General features: G+C 36.8%; 1 protein-coding gene across 1 annotated transcript in view; it reads right to left on the bottom strand.

Annotated features, from left to right (window-relative positions):
• Window positions 1-4311: 4311 nt before the first annotated feature.
• RABL6 (RAB, member RAS oncogene family like 6) overlaps window positions 4312-17957 on the bottom strand; it is a 37777-nt gene continuing 24131 nt past the window's right edge. Inside the window, exons 8-15 of the mRNA XM_083631709.1 lie at window positions 15242-15345; window positions 12468-12676; window positions 10418-10517; window positions 10170-10319; window positions 8162-8348; window positions 6056-6227; window positions 4620-4678; window positions 4312-4533 (exon numbers count right to left, since the gene is read on the bottom strand). Coding sequence (XP_083487835.1) covers window positions 4369-4533; window positions 4620-4678; window positions 6056-6227; window positions 8162-8348; window positions 10170-10319; window positions 10418-10517; window positions 12468-12676; window positions 15242-15345 — 1146 coding nt within the window. The 3' untranslated portion in view covers window positions 4312-4368. The remainder of the gene's footprint in view (window positions 4534-4619; window positions 4679-6055; window positions 6228-8161; window positions 8349-10169; window positions 10320-10417; window positions 10518-12467; window positions 12677-15241; window positions 15346-17957) is intronic.

The following is a 17957-nucleotide window of genomic DNA, read 5'->3' as shown; positions in this document are numbered from 1 at the left end:
AGGGATCATGGGAGTTGTAGTCCCAGTGAGGTGGAAAAAAGAACTACAATTCCCATGATCCCTCACTAGCCGGAGCAGCGGTCAGGGATGATGGGAACTGTAGTTTCCCAGGGGCGCCAGTTGTCAGACAACCTCTTCCCCTTCTTTCCTATGGGTCTCTGGCGCCTCCTATTTATCGGCGCCCCTGAGCGTACTATAACTCCCAAGGCGCCGCTGACCGTACTACGGTTCCCATGGTGCTCCTAGAACTACAGTTCCCAAGTCCATCCTTCTGGCCCAGGGAACTCTGGGAGTTGCGGCTGCCGGGAAGGACAGGCGCCCGGTGGAAACTAAGGTTCCCAGAGCACCGGGTTCAAGATGGATCATGGGAACTGTAGTTTGCTAGGAGGCGCCTCATGGAAATCCCTGTTTCCTATTGGTCTCTAGTTCTCGGCACCCCTGAGCGTACTATAATTCCCAAGGCGCCGCTGGGCGGACTACGGTTCCCATGGTGCTCCTGGAACTACGGTTCCCATCCTTCTTCCCAGGGAACTCTGGGAGTTTCCGCTGCCGGGAAGGACAGGCGCCCGGTGGAAACTACGGTTCCCAGAGCACCGGGTTCAAGATGCATCTTGGGAACTGTAGTCCTTTCCTAGGGGTCTCTGGCGCCTCCTAGTGACCGGCACCCCTCAGCGTACTACAATTCCCAAGCAGCACAGAACATACTACAGTTCCCAAGGTGCCGCTGGGCGTACTACAGTTCCCAAGGTGCCACTGGGCGTACTACAGTTCCCAAGGCGCCACTGGGCGCACTACAGTTCCCAAGGTGCCGCTGGGCGTACTACAATTCCCAAGGTGCCACTGGGTGTACTACAGTTCCCAAGGCGCCACTGAGCATACTACGGTTCCCATGACGCCACCGAACGTGCTATGGTTCCCAAGGCGCCACTGAGCGTGCTACGGTTCCCAAGGTGCCGCTGGCGTGCTATGGTTCCCAAGGCGCCACTGAACATACTACAATTCCCATGTTGCCACTGGGCGTACTACGGTTCCCAAGGCGCCACTGGGCGTACTACAGTTCCCAAGTTGCCGCTGGGCGTACTACAATTCCCAAGGTGCCACTGGGCGTACTACAATTCCCAAGGTGCCGCTGGGCGTGCTACGGTTCCCAAGGCGCCACTGGGCGTACTACGGTTCCCAAGGCGCCACTGGGCGTACTACAGTTCCCAAGGCGCCACTGAGCATACTACGGTTCCCATGGCGCCACCGAGCGTACTATGGTTCCCAAGGCGCCACTGAGCGTACTGCAATTCCCAAGGTGCCGCTGGGCGTACTACAATTCCCAAGGTGCCGCTGGGCGTACTACAATTCCCAAGGTGCCACTGGGCGCACTACAATTCCCAAGGTGCCACTGGGCGCACTACAGTTCCCAAGGTGCCGCTGGGTGTACTACAGTTCCCAAGGCGCCACTGGGCGCACTGCAGTTCCCAAGGTGCCGCTGGGCGTACTACAATTCCCAAGGTGCCGCTGGACGTACTACGGTTCCCATGGTGCCACTGAACGTACTACAATTCCCATGGTGTCACTGGACGTACTACGGTTCCCAAGGCGCCACTGAACGTACTATGGTTCCCAGGGTGCCACTGGGCGTACTACGGTTCCCAAGGTGCCACTAGGCGTACTACAATTCCCATGGTGCCGCTGGGCGTACTACAATTCCCAAGGTGCCGCTGGGTGTGCTACGGTTCCCAAGGCGCCACTGAAGACACTACGGTTCCCAAGGTGCCGCTGAACGTACTACGGTTCCCATAAGCAGCCAATCCTTCTCTCCTATTGGCACTAGGCGCCTCCTCGGTGTTGGCCCCCCTGAGCGTACTATAATTCCCAAGCGTAATATAATTCCCAAGGCGCTGAGCATACTACGGTTCCCAAGGCGCCACTGAACGTACTACAGTTCCCATAAGCAGCCAATCCTTTCCTATTGGCCCTGGGCGCCTCCTAAGTATTTGAACCCCTGAGCGTACTATAATTCCCAAGGCGCCGCTGAACGTACTACGGTTCCCAAGGCGCCGCTGAAGGTACTACGGTTCCCATAAGCAGCCAATCCTTCTTGCCTATTGGCCCTGGGCGCCTCCTAAGTATTCGAACCCCTGAGCGTACTATGACTCCCAAGCGTACTATAATTCCCAAGGCGCCACTGAGCGTACTACGGTTCCCAAGGTGCGGGCGCCGCCGGGGTTTATTCAGACGCATGGCGCAGGCATCCTGTTCACAAAGCAAGGCAGTCCGGAAACCAGGCGCGCTACGGTTCCCAGGCGCCGAAGAGGAGACGGAGGCAGGAGGCCTTGCGCAACCGGGAGCTTTGTAAGTCGGTGGGGGCGGAGAGGGGAGGAAGGAGGAAGAGGAAGAGGAAGAGGAAGGAAGGAAGGAGGGAAGGGAGGAAGGGAGGAAGGAAGGGAGGAAGGAAGGAAAGAAGGAAAGAAGGAGGGAGGGAGGGAGGAAGGGAGGAAGGAGGGAAAGAAGGAAGGAGGAAGAGGAAGGAAGGAAGGAAGGAAGGAGAGGAAGAATGGAAGGAGAAAGGAAAAGGGTGAGGAAATGAGGGAAATTTGGAGAGGAAAAGGAAGGAAGGAAGGAAGGAAGGAAGAAGGAAGGAAGGAGTAAAGGAAGGGAGGAGGGAGGGAAGGAAGGAAGGAAGGAAGGAAGGAAGAAGGAAAAGAGATGGAGAGGAAGAAGGGGGAAAGGGAGAGGAAAGAGGAAAAGGAAGGAAGGAAGGAAGGAAGGAAAGGAGGAGAAGAGATGGAGAGGAAGAAGGAGGAGAAGGGAGGGGAATGAGGGAAATTGGGAGAGGAAAGAGGAAGTATTGAAGGAGGAAGAGGAAATGAGGGAAAATGGGAAAAAGGAAGGAAGGAAGGAAGGAGAAGAGATGGAGAGGAAGAAGAAGGAGAAGGGAGAGGAATGAGGGAAATTGGAGAGGAGAAGGAAGGAAGGAAGGAAGGAAAGGAGGAGAGGAAGAATGGAAAGGAATAGGAAAAGGGAAGGAAGGAAGGAGAAAAGATGGAGAGGAAGAAGGGGGAAAGGGAGAGGAAATGAGGGAAATTGGGAGAGGAAAGAGGAAGTATGGAAGGAGGAAGAGGAAATGAGGGAAATTTGGAGAGGAAAGGAGAAGGAAGGAAGGAAAGGAAGAGAAGAGATGGAGAGGAAGAAGGGAGGGGAATGAGGGGAATTGGGAGAGGAAAGAATGGAAAGGAAGAAGGAGGGATAGAAAGGAGAAGGAAGGAAGGAAGGAAGGAGAGGAAGAATGAAAGGAGAAAGGAAAAGGGAGAGGAAAGAGGAAGTATGGAAGGAGGAAAAGGAAATGAGGGAAAATGGGAGAGGAAAGAGGAAAGGAAGAAGGAGAAGAGATGAGAAGGAAGGAAGGAAGGAAGGAGAGGAAGAATGGAAGGAGAAAAGAAAAGGGAGAGGCAAGAGGAAAAAGAAGGAAGGAAGGAAAGGAGAAGAGATGGAGAGGAAGAAGGGAAAAAGGGAGAGGAAATGAGGGAAATTGGGAGAAGAAAGAGGAAAAGGAAGGAAGGAAGGAAGGAAAGGAGAAGAGATGGAGAGGAAGTAGGGGGAAAGGAAGAGGAAATGAGGGAAATTTGGAGAGGAAAGAGGAAGAATGGAAAGGAAGAGAATAAGGAGGGAAAGAAAGGAGAAGGAAATGGGGGCGGAGGGGTGGGCAGGAAAAGGAAGGGGGAAGAGGAAGGGGAAGGAAGGAAGGAGAGGAAGAATGGAAGGAGAAAGGAAAAGGGAGAGGAAATGAGGGAAATTGGGAAAGAGGAAGAAGGGAAAGGAAGAAGGAGGGAAAGGAAGAGGGAAAGGAAGGAAGGAAGGAAGGGGAGGAGAAAGAGGAAATGTGGGAAATTGGGAGAGGAAGAGGAAATAGCAGATGAGACGAAGAGGAAGAGGAAGGAAGAGGGGGAAGAGGATGTTAAAAAGGGGGAGGAAGTGCAAGAAGGGGAAGAAGACCGGGAAGAGGAAGAGGAAGTGAAGAGGAAGAGGAAGAGGAAGTGAAGAGGAACAGGAAGAGGAAGCGCCCGCCCCCTTTTCTCGCGGGATCAACCAGTCCGTAAAGGGGGGGGGGGAGACGGGAGATACCTGAGTTCCATGCGCCCCGGAAACGGGGGGGAGTGGCGGCCCCCAAGCAGGAAGTGAGGGGGCGGGACTTCCTGTCCCTCCGTCGCCGCCGCCCCCCCGGAAGCAGCGCAAAGTCCGCGGAAAGCGCCGGAAGGACCGTTTTTTCCGGTGGGCGGGGTCACATGCACCGCCCCCAGGCAGACCCGTCCGTCAAAACGGGGGGCGGGGCTCGTTTCCGGGAAGGGGAGGAGCCTCCCGTCGGGGGAGTGGGCGGGGCTAGAGCTCCTCGTAGTCCCCGCCCCCTGGGGCCGGCCCCGCCCCCAGGAAGGCCTCCAGCTCGTCGAAGGGGCTGGCCTTGGCTTTGGCCCGCCCCTTCCTGCGCCCGGCGCCCTCCGCTTCCTCCTTGGGCTTCTTGGGGCGGGACTTCTTCTTCTTCTCTTCCTGCGGGGAAGAGAAAGAGACAGGAAGTGAGGCGGCGTCGCCCGGGACAGGAAGTGAGGTGGCGTCGCGCTACGGTTCCCGCCTACCTCTTTGCCGCTCCGCTTCTTCTTCTTCTTCCTCTCCTTGGAAGGCGGCTTTTCCGGATCTGGAGGGGGAAGAAGATCCGTTTGATTTCCTTATTAAATTTTATTCAATTTTATCCTTTATCATTTGATCGATTTTTAATTTATTAATTTAACTTGATAATTTAAATTGATTTTATTAATTCATAATTTATAATTATTTATAATTATAATCATAATCATAATCGTAATCATAATCATAATTATAATTGTAATTATAATTATAATCATAATTATAACCATAATTATATTTATAATCATAATCATAATCATAATTATATATTTATAATTATAATTCATTTTATTAATTTTATATTAATTATCTGAAATTAATTTATATAATTTTATTATTTTATTTTGTTATTATGTTATATTATATTACTATATTATTATTATTATTATTATTATTATTATTATTATTATTATTATATTTTATTTTACTATCTAGAATACTAAATTAAAATTTAATTAAAAATTATATTTAATATTATTACCATTAGGATATAATTATTATCATTATTGTTATTGTTGTTGTTGTTATTATTATTATTATTATTATTAGGGTATAAATATCGTTATCATTATTATTATTACATAAATATCATTATTATCAGGGCATAAATATCATTACCATTATTTTTATTATTTAAATGTCATTATTACGATGAGGATATAAATATCATTATTATTATTATTATTATTATTAGGATATAAATATTATTATTATTATTAAAATGTTATGGGTAATAGGGTATAAATATCATTATTATTATTATTAAAATATCATTATTGCTATCAGGGTATTATTATTATTATTATTATTATTATTATTATTATTATTATTATTATTATGTAAATATCATTATTACTATTAGGGTATAAATATTATTATTATTATTATTAAAATGTTATGGGTAATAGGGTATAAATATTATTATTATTATTATTATTATTATTATTATTATTATTATTATTATTATTCCTCTTCTTCCTATTCCCTCACATTATTCACATCATTATTATTATTATTATTATTATTATTATTATTATTATTATTATTTAAATATTATTATTACTACTAGGGTATAAATATTATTATTATTACCAACATTATTACCAACTTTATTATTATTATTATTATTATTATTATTATTATTATTATTATTATGCAAATATCATGATTACTACCAGAGTATAAATATCATTATTACTATTAGGATATAAATATGATTATTATTATTATTATTATGTAAATATCATGATTACTATTAGGATATAAATATGATTATTACTCTTATTATTATTACTATTATTATTACTATTATTATTATTATTACTATTATTATTATTACTATTATTATTATTATTATTATTATTATTATTATTATTATTATTATTACCTTCCTCGCTGCTCTCCTTCCGCCTTTCCGGCTCCTCCAATCCCAGCCCAAAGAGATCCGCCTCGTTCTTCGGCCGGAAGGCGGGGCCGGGGGCCGGAGGGGGCGGGGCCGGGCCGGGGTCCGAGGCGTCCGATAGGTCCGAGAGGGCGGGGAAGCGGTCCTGCAAAGGAGGCTGGGAGAAGAGGCCTCTCCTTAGGGTTTGCCCAGAGGATTCTGGGAGTTGTAGTTTGAGGCTTCTAGTCCCCCAAAGGATTCTGGGAGACGTAGTTTGAGGCTGCCAAGGCGCTCTAGTCCCCTTTCAAGGCAGCAAAGGATTCTGGGAGTTGTAGTTTGAGGCTGCTAAGGCGCACTAGTCCCCTTTCCATGCAGCAAAGGATTCTGGGAGACGTAGTTTGAGGCTTCTAAGGCGCCCAAAGGATTCTGGGAAACGTAGTTTGAGGCTTCTAGCCCCTAAAGGATTCTGGGAGTTGTAGTTTGAGGCTGCTAAGGCGCTCTAGTCCCCTTTCAATGCAGCAAAGGATTCTGGGAGTTGTAGTTTTAGGCTGCTAAGGCGCTCTAGTCCCCTTTCTATGCAGCAAAGGATTCTGGGAGTTGTAGTTTGAGGCTGCTGAGGCGCTCTAGTCCCCTTTCAATGCAGCAAAGGATTCTGGGAGTTGTAGTTTGAGGCTGCTAAGGCACTCTAGGCCCCTTTCACTGCAGCAAAGGATTCTGGGAGTTGTAGTTTGAGACTTCTAGTCCCTAAAGTATTCTGGGAGTTGTAGTTTGAGGCTGCTGAGGCGCTCTAGTCCCCTTTCAAGGCAGCAAAGGATTCTGGGAGTCGTAGTTTGAGGCTCCTAGTCCCCCAAAGGATTCTGGGAGACGTAGTTTGAGGCTGCTGAGGCGCTCTAGTCCCCTTTCAACACAGCAAAGGATTCTGGGAGTTGTAGTTTGAGGCTTCTAGTCCCTAAAGGATATTGGGAGTTGTAGTTTGAGACTTCTAAGGCGCCCAAAGGATTCTGGGAAGCGTAATTGGAGGCTTCTAGTCCCCCAAAGGATTCTGGGAAACGTAATTGGAGGCTTCTAGTCCCCCAAAGGATTCTGGGAAACGTAATTTCAGGCTTCTAGCCCCCCAAAGGATTCTGAGAGTTGTAGTTTGAGGCTTCTAGTCCCCCAAAGGATTCTGGGAAACGTATTTTGAGGTTTGTAGTCCCCCAAAGGATTCTGGGAGTTGTAGTTTGAAGCTTTTCATGTCTCTCTAGCCCCCCAAAGGATTCTGGGAAACGTAGTTTGAGGCTTCTAAGGCGCCCAAAGGATTCTGGGAGTTGTACTTTGAGGCTTCTAGTCCCCCAAAGGATTCTGGGAAACGTAATTGGAGGCTTCTAGTCCCCCAAAGGATTCTGGGAGTTGTAGTTTGAAGCTTTTAATGTCTCTCTAGCCCCCCAAAGGATTCTGGGAGTTGTAGTTTGAGGCTTCTAGTCCCTAAAGGATTCTGGGAGTTGTAGTTTGAGGCTTCTCATCCCCCAAAGGATTCTGGGAGTTGTAGTTTGAAGCTTTTAAGGTCTCTCTAGCCCCCAAAGGATTCTGGGAGTTGTAGTTTGAAGCTTTTAATGTCTCTCTAGCCCCCCAAAGGATTCTGGGAGTCGTAGTTTGAAGCTTTTAATGTCTCTCTACCCCCCAAAGGATTCTGGGAGTTGTAGTTTGAAGCTTTTAATGTCTCTCTAGCCCCCCAAAGGATTCTGGGAGTTGTAGTTTGAGGCTTCTAGTCCCCCAAAGGATTATGGGAAACGTAGTTTGAAGCTTCTAGCCCCCCCAATGGATTCTGGGAAACGTAATTGGAGGCTTCTAGTCCCCCAAAGGATTCTGGGAGTTGTAGTTTGAAGCTTTTAAGGTCTCTCTAGCCCCCCAAAGGATTCTGGGAGTTGTAGTTTGAGACTTCTAGTCCCCCAAAGGATTATGGGAAACGTAGTTTGAAGCTTCTAGCCCCCCCAAGGATTCTGGGAAACGTAATTGGAGGCTTCTCGCCCCCCCAAGGATTCTGGGAGTTGTATTTTGCAGCTTTCCATGTCTCTCTAGCCCCCCAAAGGATTCTGGGAGTTGTAGTTTCCCCCGAACCCGGCGCCCACTCACCCCCCCGGCGTCGGCCGAGGCGTCGCTCTCGAACTCGGGGTCGTCCATGACGAAGGAGAGCATCTGCGCCGCCACCGGCCCCTCGGGGTCGCTCTCCGACTCCTCGCCGGGCGCCGGGAGGGTCCGGGTTCCGGAAGCTTCCGCGGGGGGCGGGGCCGGGTCCGACCTCAAAGGCGGGGAGGGGGGGCTGTGGGGGGGGGAAATGATAATTAACGATCGTGAGAATCGTTTAATTAGGGTTCTATTTCGTTTCTAACATGGATGTTTTCTAATTGGGACCGAATAAAAATGACAATTATCATTCTAATCATCATTAATTAATAATATGGATGCTTTCTAATTGGGACCGAAGAAAAATGACAATTATCATTCTAATCATCATTAATTAATAATATGGATGTTTTCTAATTGGGACCGAAGAAAAATGACAATTATCATTCTAATCATCATTAATTAATAATATGGATGTTTTCTAATTGGGACCGAAGAAAAATGACAATTATCATTCTAATCATCATTAATTAATAATATGGATGTTTTGTAATTGGGACCGAAGAAAAATGACAATTATCATTCTAATCATCATTAATTAATAATATGGATGTTTTCTAATTGGGACTGAATAAAAATGACAATTATCATTCTAATCAACATTAATTAATAATATGGATGTTTTCTAATTGGGACTGAATAAAAATGACAATTATCATTCTAATCATCATTAATTAATAAAGGTAACGACCGTTATTAGGATATTGATTCTCATGACCATGACAATTATCATTCTAATCAACATTAATTAATAAAGATACCGACCGTTATTAGGATATTGATTCTCATGACCGTGGCAATTATCATTCTGATCAACATTAATTAATAAACGTAACGACCGTTATTAGGATATTGATTCTCATGACCATGGCAATTATCATTCTAATCAACATTAATTAATAAACGTAACGACCGTTATCAGGATATTGATGATTGTAATGGTAATTATTATTCTAATGATAATTGTAATTATCCTAATTGATTATTAGGATATTGATGACTGCAATGGTAATTATTATTCTAATGATAATTGCGACGCTAATTGAATAATGAACAAAACGCCCATTATTTGGATACTGAGGACTGTAACGGTAATGATTATGATAAAGATAATTGCAATTATCCCAATTGATTATTAGGATATTGATGACTGCAACGGTAATGATTATTCTAATGATAATTGCAACGCTAATTTAATAATGACCATTATTTGGATATTGAGGACTGTAACGGTAATGATGATTGTCAAGAGAACTCTAACGATAAACATGATTTTATTATTATTTTTACTATTACTATTATTATTATTATTATTATTATTATTATTATTATTACTACTACTACTACTACTATTATTATTACTATTATTATTATTACTATTATTATTATTTTTAATATTATTATTTTTACTATTATTATTATTATTACTATTATTACTTATTATTATTATTATTATTATTATTATTATTACTTTTACTATTATTCTTATTATTATACTATTATTACTATAATTACTTTTACTTTTACTATTACTATTACTATTATTACTATTATTATTATTACTATTATTTTTACTATTATTATTATTATTATTATTATTGTTATTATTTTTACGATTATTATTTTTACTATTATTATTATTATTACTATTATTATTATTATTACGATTATTATTTTTACTATTATTATTATTATTATTATTATTACGATTATTATTTTTACTATTATTATTATTATTATTATTACTATTACTATTATTATTTTTACTATTTTTATTATTTTTACTATTATTATTATTACTATTACTATTATTATTATTACTATTATTATTATTATTGCTATTATTTTTACTATTATTATTATTATTACTATTATTATTATTATTATTATTATTACTATTATTATTACTATTATTTTTACTATTATTATTATTAATAATCTGAATAATCCCTCCTACCCTTTCTTCCCCTCCGGCTCCGGCGCGACGTCTTCGTCCCCCAGGATGGCGAAGGCGGCCGCCCTGTCCTCCTCCTCCTCCTCCTCGCTGGGGGGCGCCCGCTCTTCCGGCGCCCCGGGTTCGAGTCTCCCGCGCGTCTGATCCTCCTGGCTGCGGGGAGGAGCAGGTGACCTTCGGGGAAGATATTCCCCCCCCAAAAAAAACGCAAGGGTCTTGGGTTCGGGTTCCCCGAATCCCCCCCAACGTACCTGCTGTTTTCGGGGGGTCCGGCGGGGGGCGCCGTGGGGTCCTCCAGGAATGCCCCCTCCAGCCTGTCGTCCGGGGCAAAGTCCTCCACCGCCGGGGGGTCTGTATTAATATGATTCGTATTAGGGTCGAAATATGATCATGGTTATCATTATTCTCATTATTGTTATTAAATTATTATTATTATTATTATTATTATTATTATTATTATTATTAAAACATTGTTATTATTATTATTATCATTAAAACATTGTTATTATTATTATTATTAAAATATTATTATTAAATTATTATTATTATTATTATAACATTATTATTATTATTATTATTATTATTATTATTATTATTACATTATTATTATAACATTATTATAACACTATTATTATTATTATTATTATTATTATTATTATTATTATTATTATTAGGTCCTTAATATTATTATTGCTATTATTATTATTGCTATTATTATTGCTGCTATTATTATTATTAATATTATTATTATTAATATTAATATTAATATTATTATTATTATTATTATTATTATTATTATTATTATTATTAACATATTATTAAAATTATTATTATTATTAAAATATTATTATTATTATTATTAAAAATATTATTATTATTATTATTATTATTATTATTATTATTATTGGGTCCTTAATATTATTATTGCTATTATTATCATTGCTATTATTATTATTATTATTATTAAAATAATATTATGATTAGGGTATAAATTATTATTATTATTGAGGTACATCATCCCCAATCCTTCCCCCAAAAGTTATTATTATTATTATTATTAAAATATTATTATTATTAAAACATCATTATTATTATTATTATTATTATTATTATTATTATTATTATTATTATTATAATATTGGGTCCTTAATATTATTATTGCTATTATCATTGCTATTATTATTATTATTATTATTGCTATTATTATTATTATTATTATTATTACTAAAATAATATTATGATTAGGGTAGAAATTATTATTATTGAGGTACATCATCCCTGATCGTTCCCCCAAAAGTTATTACTATAAGAGTATCATAATAATAATAATAATAATAATAATAATAATAATAATACAAAAATATAAAAGTAATATAATAATATTAATAATAAAATTAATAAATATTTGTGTTATTATTATTATTCAGGTACATCATGCCCAATCGTCCCCCCCAAAAATTATAAATAAATATAAATATAATATTAATAATAACAGCAATAATAATAATAGCAATAATAATATTAAGGACCCAATAATATAAATATAAATATAAATATAAATATAAATATAAATATAAATATAAATATAAATATAAATATTCGATCGTCCCCCCCAAAATTATTACTATTCGGGTATAAATATAAATATAATAATAATAATAATAATAATAATAATAATAATAATAATATAATATTAATATATTAATATTAATATTATATTACTATTAATATAATAATAATAATATTAAGGCCCCAATAATATAAATATAAATATAAATATAAATATAAATATAAATATAAATATAAATATAAATATAAATATAAATATTCGATCGTCCCCCCCATAATTATTACTATTGGGGTATAAATATAAATATAATAATAATAATAATAAATATAATAATAATAATAATAATAATAATAATAATAATAATAATAATAATATATTAATATTAATATTTATATTATATTACTATTAATATAATAATAATAATATTAAGGCCCCAATAATATAAATATAAATATAAATATAAATATAAATATAAATATAAATATTCGATCGTCCCCCCCTAAATTATTACTATTGGGGTATAAATATAAATATAAATATAATAATAATAATAATAATATATTAATATTTATATTATATTACTATTAATATAATAATAATAATATTAAGGCCCCAATAATATTAATATTAATAATAATATTAATATTATTATTATTAATATTAATATTATTAATAATAATATAATATTCAGGTCCATCATCCCCGATCGCCCCCCCCCGAGATTTCCTCACCCGCCGACGCCCCGAAGATCCTGGCGATGAAGCCGCGCCGGGGGGCCGCCGGGGGTGCGGCGGGGGCCGCTGGGGGGGGGCTTTCGGCGCTGGGGGTCCCCGGGCCGGACCCGCCTTCCGGAACGTTCTCGGGGGGGGACGGGGGTCCCGGGGTGGGGGTCTCCGGGGAGGGCGCCCCCCGGCTGCGGGCCTCCATGGCTTCCAGGAAGCTGCGGGGGGAGAGATGATAAGCCGTTGATAAGCCTTAATAAACCATTAATCAGCATTAATAGACCATTAATAAGCCTTAATAAACCATTAATCAGCATTAATAAAGCATTGAGAAGCCTCAATAAACCATTGAGAAGCCTCAATAAACCATTAATCAGCATGGATAAACCATTGATAAGCCTTCATAAACCATTAATAAGCATTAATGAGCATTAATAAACCATTAATAAGCATGGATAAAGCATTGATAAGCCTTCATAAACCATTAAGCATTAATAAACCATTGAGAAGCCTCAATAAACCATTAATCAGCATGGATAAACCATTGATAAGCCTTCATAAACCATTAATAAGCATTAATAAGTATTAATAAACCATTAATAAGCATTAATAAGCCTTAATAAACCATTAATCAGCATTGATAAAGCATTGAGAAGCCTCAATAAACCATTGAGAAGCCTCAATAAACCATTGAGAAGCCTTAATAAAGCATTGATAAGCATTAATCAGCATTAATAAGCCTTAATAAACCACTAATAAGCATTAATAAACCATTGATAAGCCTTAATAAACCATTAAGCATTAATAAAGCATTGATAAGCATTAATAAAGCATTGATAAGCCTTAATAGACCATTAATCAGCACTGATAAACCATTGAGAAGCCTCAATAAACCATTGAGAAGCCTCAATAAACCATTAATCAGCATGGATAAACCATTGATAAGCATTGATAAACCATTAATAAGCATTAATAAACCATTAATAAGCATTAATAAACCATTGATAAGCATTAATAAACCATTAATCAGCATGGATAAACCACTGATAAGCCTTAATAAACCATTAATCAGCATTAATAAACCATTAATAAGCATTAATCAGCATTTATAAGCCTTAATAAACCACTAATAAGCATTAATAAACCATTGATAAGCCTTAATAAACCATTAAGCATTAATAAACCATTAATCAGCATTGATAAACCATGAATAAGCATTAATAAACCATTAATCAGCATTGATAAAGCATTGAGAAGCATTAATAAACCATTAATCAGCATTAATCAGCATTAATAAACCATTGATAAGCCTTAATAAACCATGAAGCATTAATAAACCATTAATCAGCATTGATAAACCATTGATAAGCCTTAATAGACCATTGATAAGCCTTAATAAACCATTAATCAGCATTGATAAACCATTGATAAGCCTTAATAAACCATTAATCATTAATAAACCATTGATAAGCCTTAATAAACCATTAATCGGCATTGGTAAACCATTGATAAGCATTAATAAACCATTGATAAGCCTTAATAGACCATTAATAAGCATTAATAAAGCATTGATAAGCATTAATAAACCATTGATAAGCCTTAATAGACCATTAATAAGCATTGATAAACCATTGATAAACCATTGATAAGCATTAATAAGCATTAATAAGCCTTAATAAACCACTAATAAGCATTAATAAACCATTGATAAGCCTTAATAAACCATTAATAAGCATGGATAAACCATTGATAAGCCTTAATAAACCATTAATAAGCATTAATAAGCCTTTGCATGATTCATATTAATATTATTAATCAGCGTTCACATGATGAATATTATTCATATTGTTCATATTCATTCACGTTATTGATATTATTAACAGGCATTCGCACAATTAATATTATGCATATTGTTAATAAGCATTCATGTTATTCCAATTATTAATAAGAATTTACATTACTCATATTATTAATAAGCATTCATGTTATTGACATTATTAATAAACATTCATATTATTGATATTATTAATAAACATTCATATTATTGATATTATTAATAAACATTCATATTATTGACATTATTAATAAGCATTCACATTATTGATATTATTAATAAGCATTCACATTATTGATATTATTAATAAGCATTCACATTATCAACAATTCACATAATTAATATTAATAAGCATTCACATTATTAACCATTCACATAATTAATATTAATAAGCATTCACATTGATATTATGAATAAGCATTCGTATTATTCATAAGAATTCATGTAACTGATCTTATTAATAAGCATTCACATTATTGGTCTTATTAATAAGCATTCACATTATTCATATTATTCATAAGAATCCGCATTATTCATCTTAAGAAGCATTCAGATTATTGACGTTATCAATAAGCATTCACACTATTCATATTATTATTATTATTTTATTATTTAATCATTATTAATAATAATTAATATTATTAATAAGCATTCATATGATTCATAAGAATTCATGTAACTGATCTTATTAATAAGCATTCACATTATTGGTCTTATTAATAAGCATTCGCATTATTCATATTATTCATAAGAACCCGCATTATTCATCTTAAGAAGCATTCAGATTATTGACGTTATCAATAAGCATTCACACTATTCATATTATGATTATTTTCTTATTTAATCATTAATAATAATAATAAATAATTAATAATTAATATTAATTATTATTATTTTTAATAAAATGATAATTAATATTATTAATAAGCATCCATATGATTCATCTTACATCTCATAGTTCTGGTCCTCCGTCTCCTGCTGGACCGACAGCTCCTCTAGTGTGGCGTCAATGTCTAATTGGTTCGTTTCCAGCTGACGAAGGAGCGTCTCTCTCTGGGGGGAGAATATATAAGGAGGATTTTAAGGGGGAAAAAATCCAAATTTCAAATAGAAATATTCAGCAACGACGTCTCAAAGGTATATAATATATGGATTTATATATATATATATATATATATATTTATATATTTATAATATGTAGGCTTCGGAAGAGGATGAAAAGGAGGTCGAGACGGGATTATTACGCCAGCGAAATTATTACTAGCCAAAATGGAGAAGGCAAATCAGAAATCTTGGCATTGTAAAGAAAAAGAAGGAACATTTTCCGATCTGCGGTGGGAATGTAGAAAAGTAAAGAACTTCTGGGAAATGATATATAATATCTATCTATCTGTGTTATATATATATATATATATATATATATATATATATATATAAAATAAGATCTTGAAATAGACTTTTTTTATATAAGCATTTTTAATTGGTATTAATAGGCAAGATGTTAATTTCTTTTTCTGTGCAAAAACGGCGGCAAGACTGTTGTTAGCCCAGAAATGGAAACAAGATGAATGAAATATGGGAAAGGAGTGAAAAAAGATGAATGAATGCATGGAAGATGGGAAAGGAGTGAAAAAAATGAATGAATGCATGAAATATGGGAAAGGAGTGAAAAAAGATGAATGAAGGCATGAAAGATGGGAAAGGAGTGAAAAAAAGATGAATGAAGGCATGAAAGATGGGAAAGGAATGAAAAAAGATTGAAGGAATGCATGGAAGATGGGAGTGAAAAAAGATGAATGAATGCATGGAAGATGGGAGTGAAAAAAGATGAATGAATGCATGAAATATAGGAGTGAAAAGAATGAATGCATGAATGATGGGAGTGAAAAAAGATGAATGAATGCATGAAAGATGGGAGTGAAAAAAGATGAATGAATGCATGAAAGATGGGAGTGAAAAAAGTTGAATGAATGCATGAATGATGGGAGTGAAAAAAGATGAATGAATGCATGAAAGATGGGAATGAAAAAAGTTGAATGAATGCATGAAAGATGGGAGTGAAAAAAGATGAATGAATGCATGAAGGATGGGAGTGAAAAAAGATGAATGAATGCATGAAAGATGGGAGTGAAAAAAGTTGAATGAATGCATGAAAGATGGGAGTGAAAAAAGATGAATGAATGCATGAATGATGGGAGTGAAAAAAGATGAATGAATGCATGAAAGATGGGAATGAAAAAAGATGAATGAATGCATGAAGGATGGGAGTGAAAAAAGATGAATGAATGCATGAAAGATGGGAGTGAAAAAAGTTGAATGAATGCATGAAAGATGGGAGTGAAAAAAGATGAATGAATGCATGAAAGATGGGAGTGAAAAAAGATGAATGAATGCATGAAAGATGGGAAAGGAGTGCAAAAAGATGAATGAATGCATGAAAGATCGGAGTGAAAAAAGATGAATGAATGCATGAAAGATGGGAGTGAAAAAAGTTGAATGAATGCATGAATGATGGGAGTGAAAAAAGATGAATGAATGCATGGAAGATGGGAGGCAAAAAAGATGAATGAATGCATGAAAGATGGGAAAGGAGTGCAAAAAGATGAATGAATGCATGAAAGATCGGAGTGAAAAAAGATGAATGAATGCATGAAAGATGGGAGTGAAAAAAGTTGAATGAATGCATGAATGATGGGAGTGAAAAAAGATGAATGAATGCATGGAAGATGGGAGTGAAAAAAGATGAATGAATGCATGAAAGATGGGAAAGGAGTGAAAAAAGATGAATGAATGCATGAAAGATGGGAGTGAAAAAAGATGAATGAACGCATGAAAGATGGGAGTGAAAAAAGATGAATGAATGAATGCATGAAAGATGGGAGTGAAAAATGATGAATGAATGCATGGAAGATGGGAGTGAAAAAAGATGAATGAATGCATGGAAGATGGGAGTGAAAAAAGATGAATGAATGCATGAAAGATGGGAGTGAAAAAGATGAATGAATGCATGAAAGATGAAAAAGGAGTGAAAAAAGATGAATGAATGCATGAAAGATGGGTGTGAAAAAAGATGAATGAATGCATGAAAGATGGGAGTGAAAAAAGATGAATGAATGCATGAAAGATGGGAGTGGAATAAAAAAAAAGATGAATGAATGCATGAAAGATGGGAGTGAAAAAAGATGAATGAATGCATGAGAGATGGGAGTGTAAAAAGATGAATGAATGCATGAAAGATGGGAAAGGAGTGCAAAAAGATGAATGAATGCATGAAAGATGGGAAAGGAGTGAAAAAAAGATTAATGAATGCATGGAAGACGGGAAAGGAGTGCAAAAAGATGAATGAATGCATGAAATATGGGAAAGGAGTGCAAAAAGATGAATGAATGCATGGAATATGGGAAAGGAATGAAAAAAAGATGAATGAATGCATGAAATATGGGAAAGGAGTGAAAAAAAGATGAATGAATGCATGAAAGATGGGAGTGTAAAAAAGATGAATGAATGCATGAAAGATGGGAAAGGAGTGAGAAAAAATGAATGAAAGCATGAAAGATAGGAAAGGAATGAAAAAAGATGAATGAAAGCATGAAATATGGGAGTGAAAAAAGATGAATGAATGCATGAAAGATGGGAAAGGAGTGAAAAAAGATGAATGAAGGCAT

Source organism: Podarcis filfolensis (assembly GCF_964270895.1).
Source record: "Podarcis filfolensis genome assembly, contig: HAP1_SCAFFOLD_89, whole genome shotgun sequence".
NCBI classification, from domain to species: domain Eukaryota; kingdom Metazoa; phylum Chordata; class Lepidosauria; order Squamata; family Lacertidae; genus Podarcis; species Podarcis filfolensis.
Note: the sequence above shows the minus strand (reverse complement) of the source record. Positions and strands in the feature narration are given on the sequence as shown.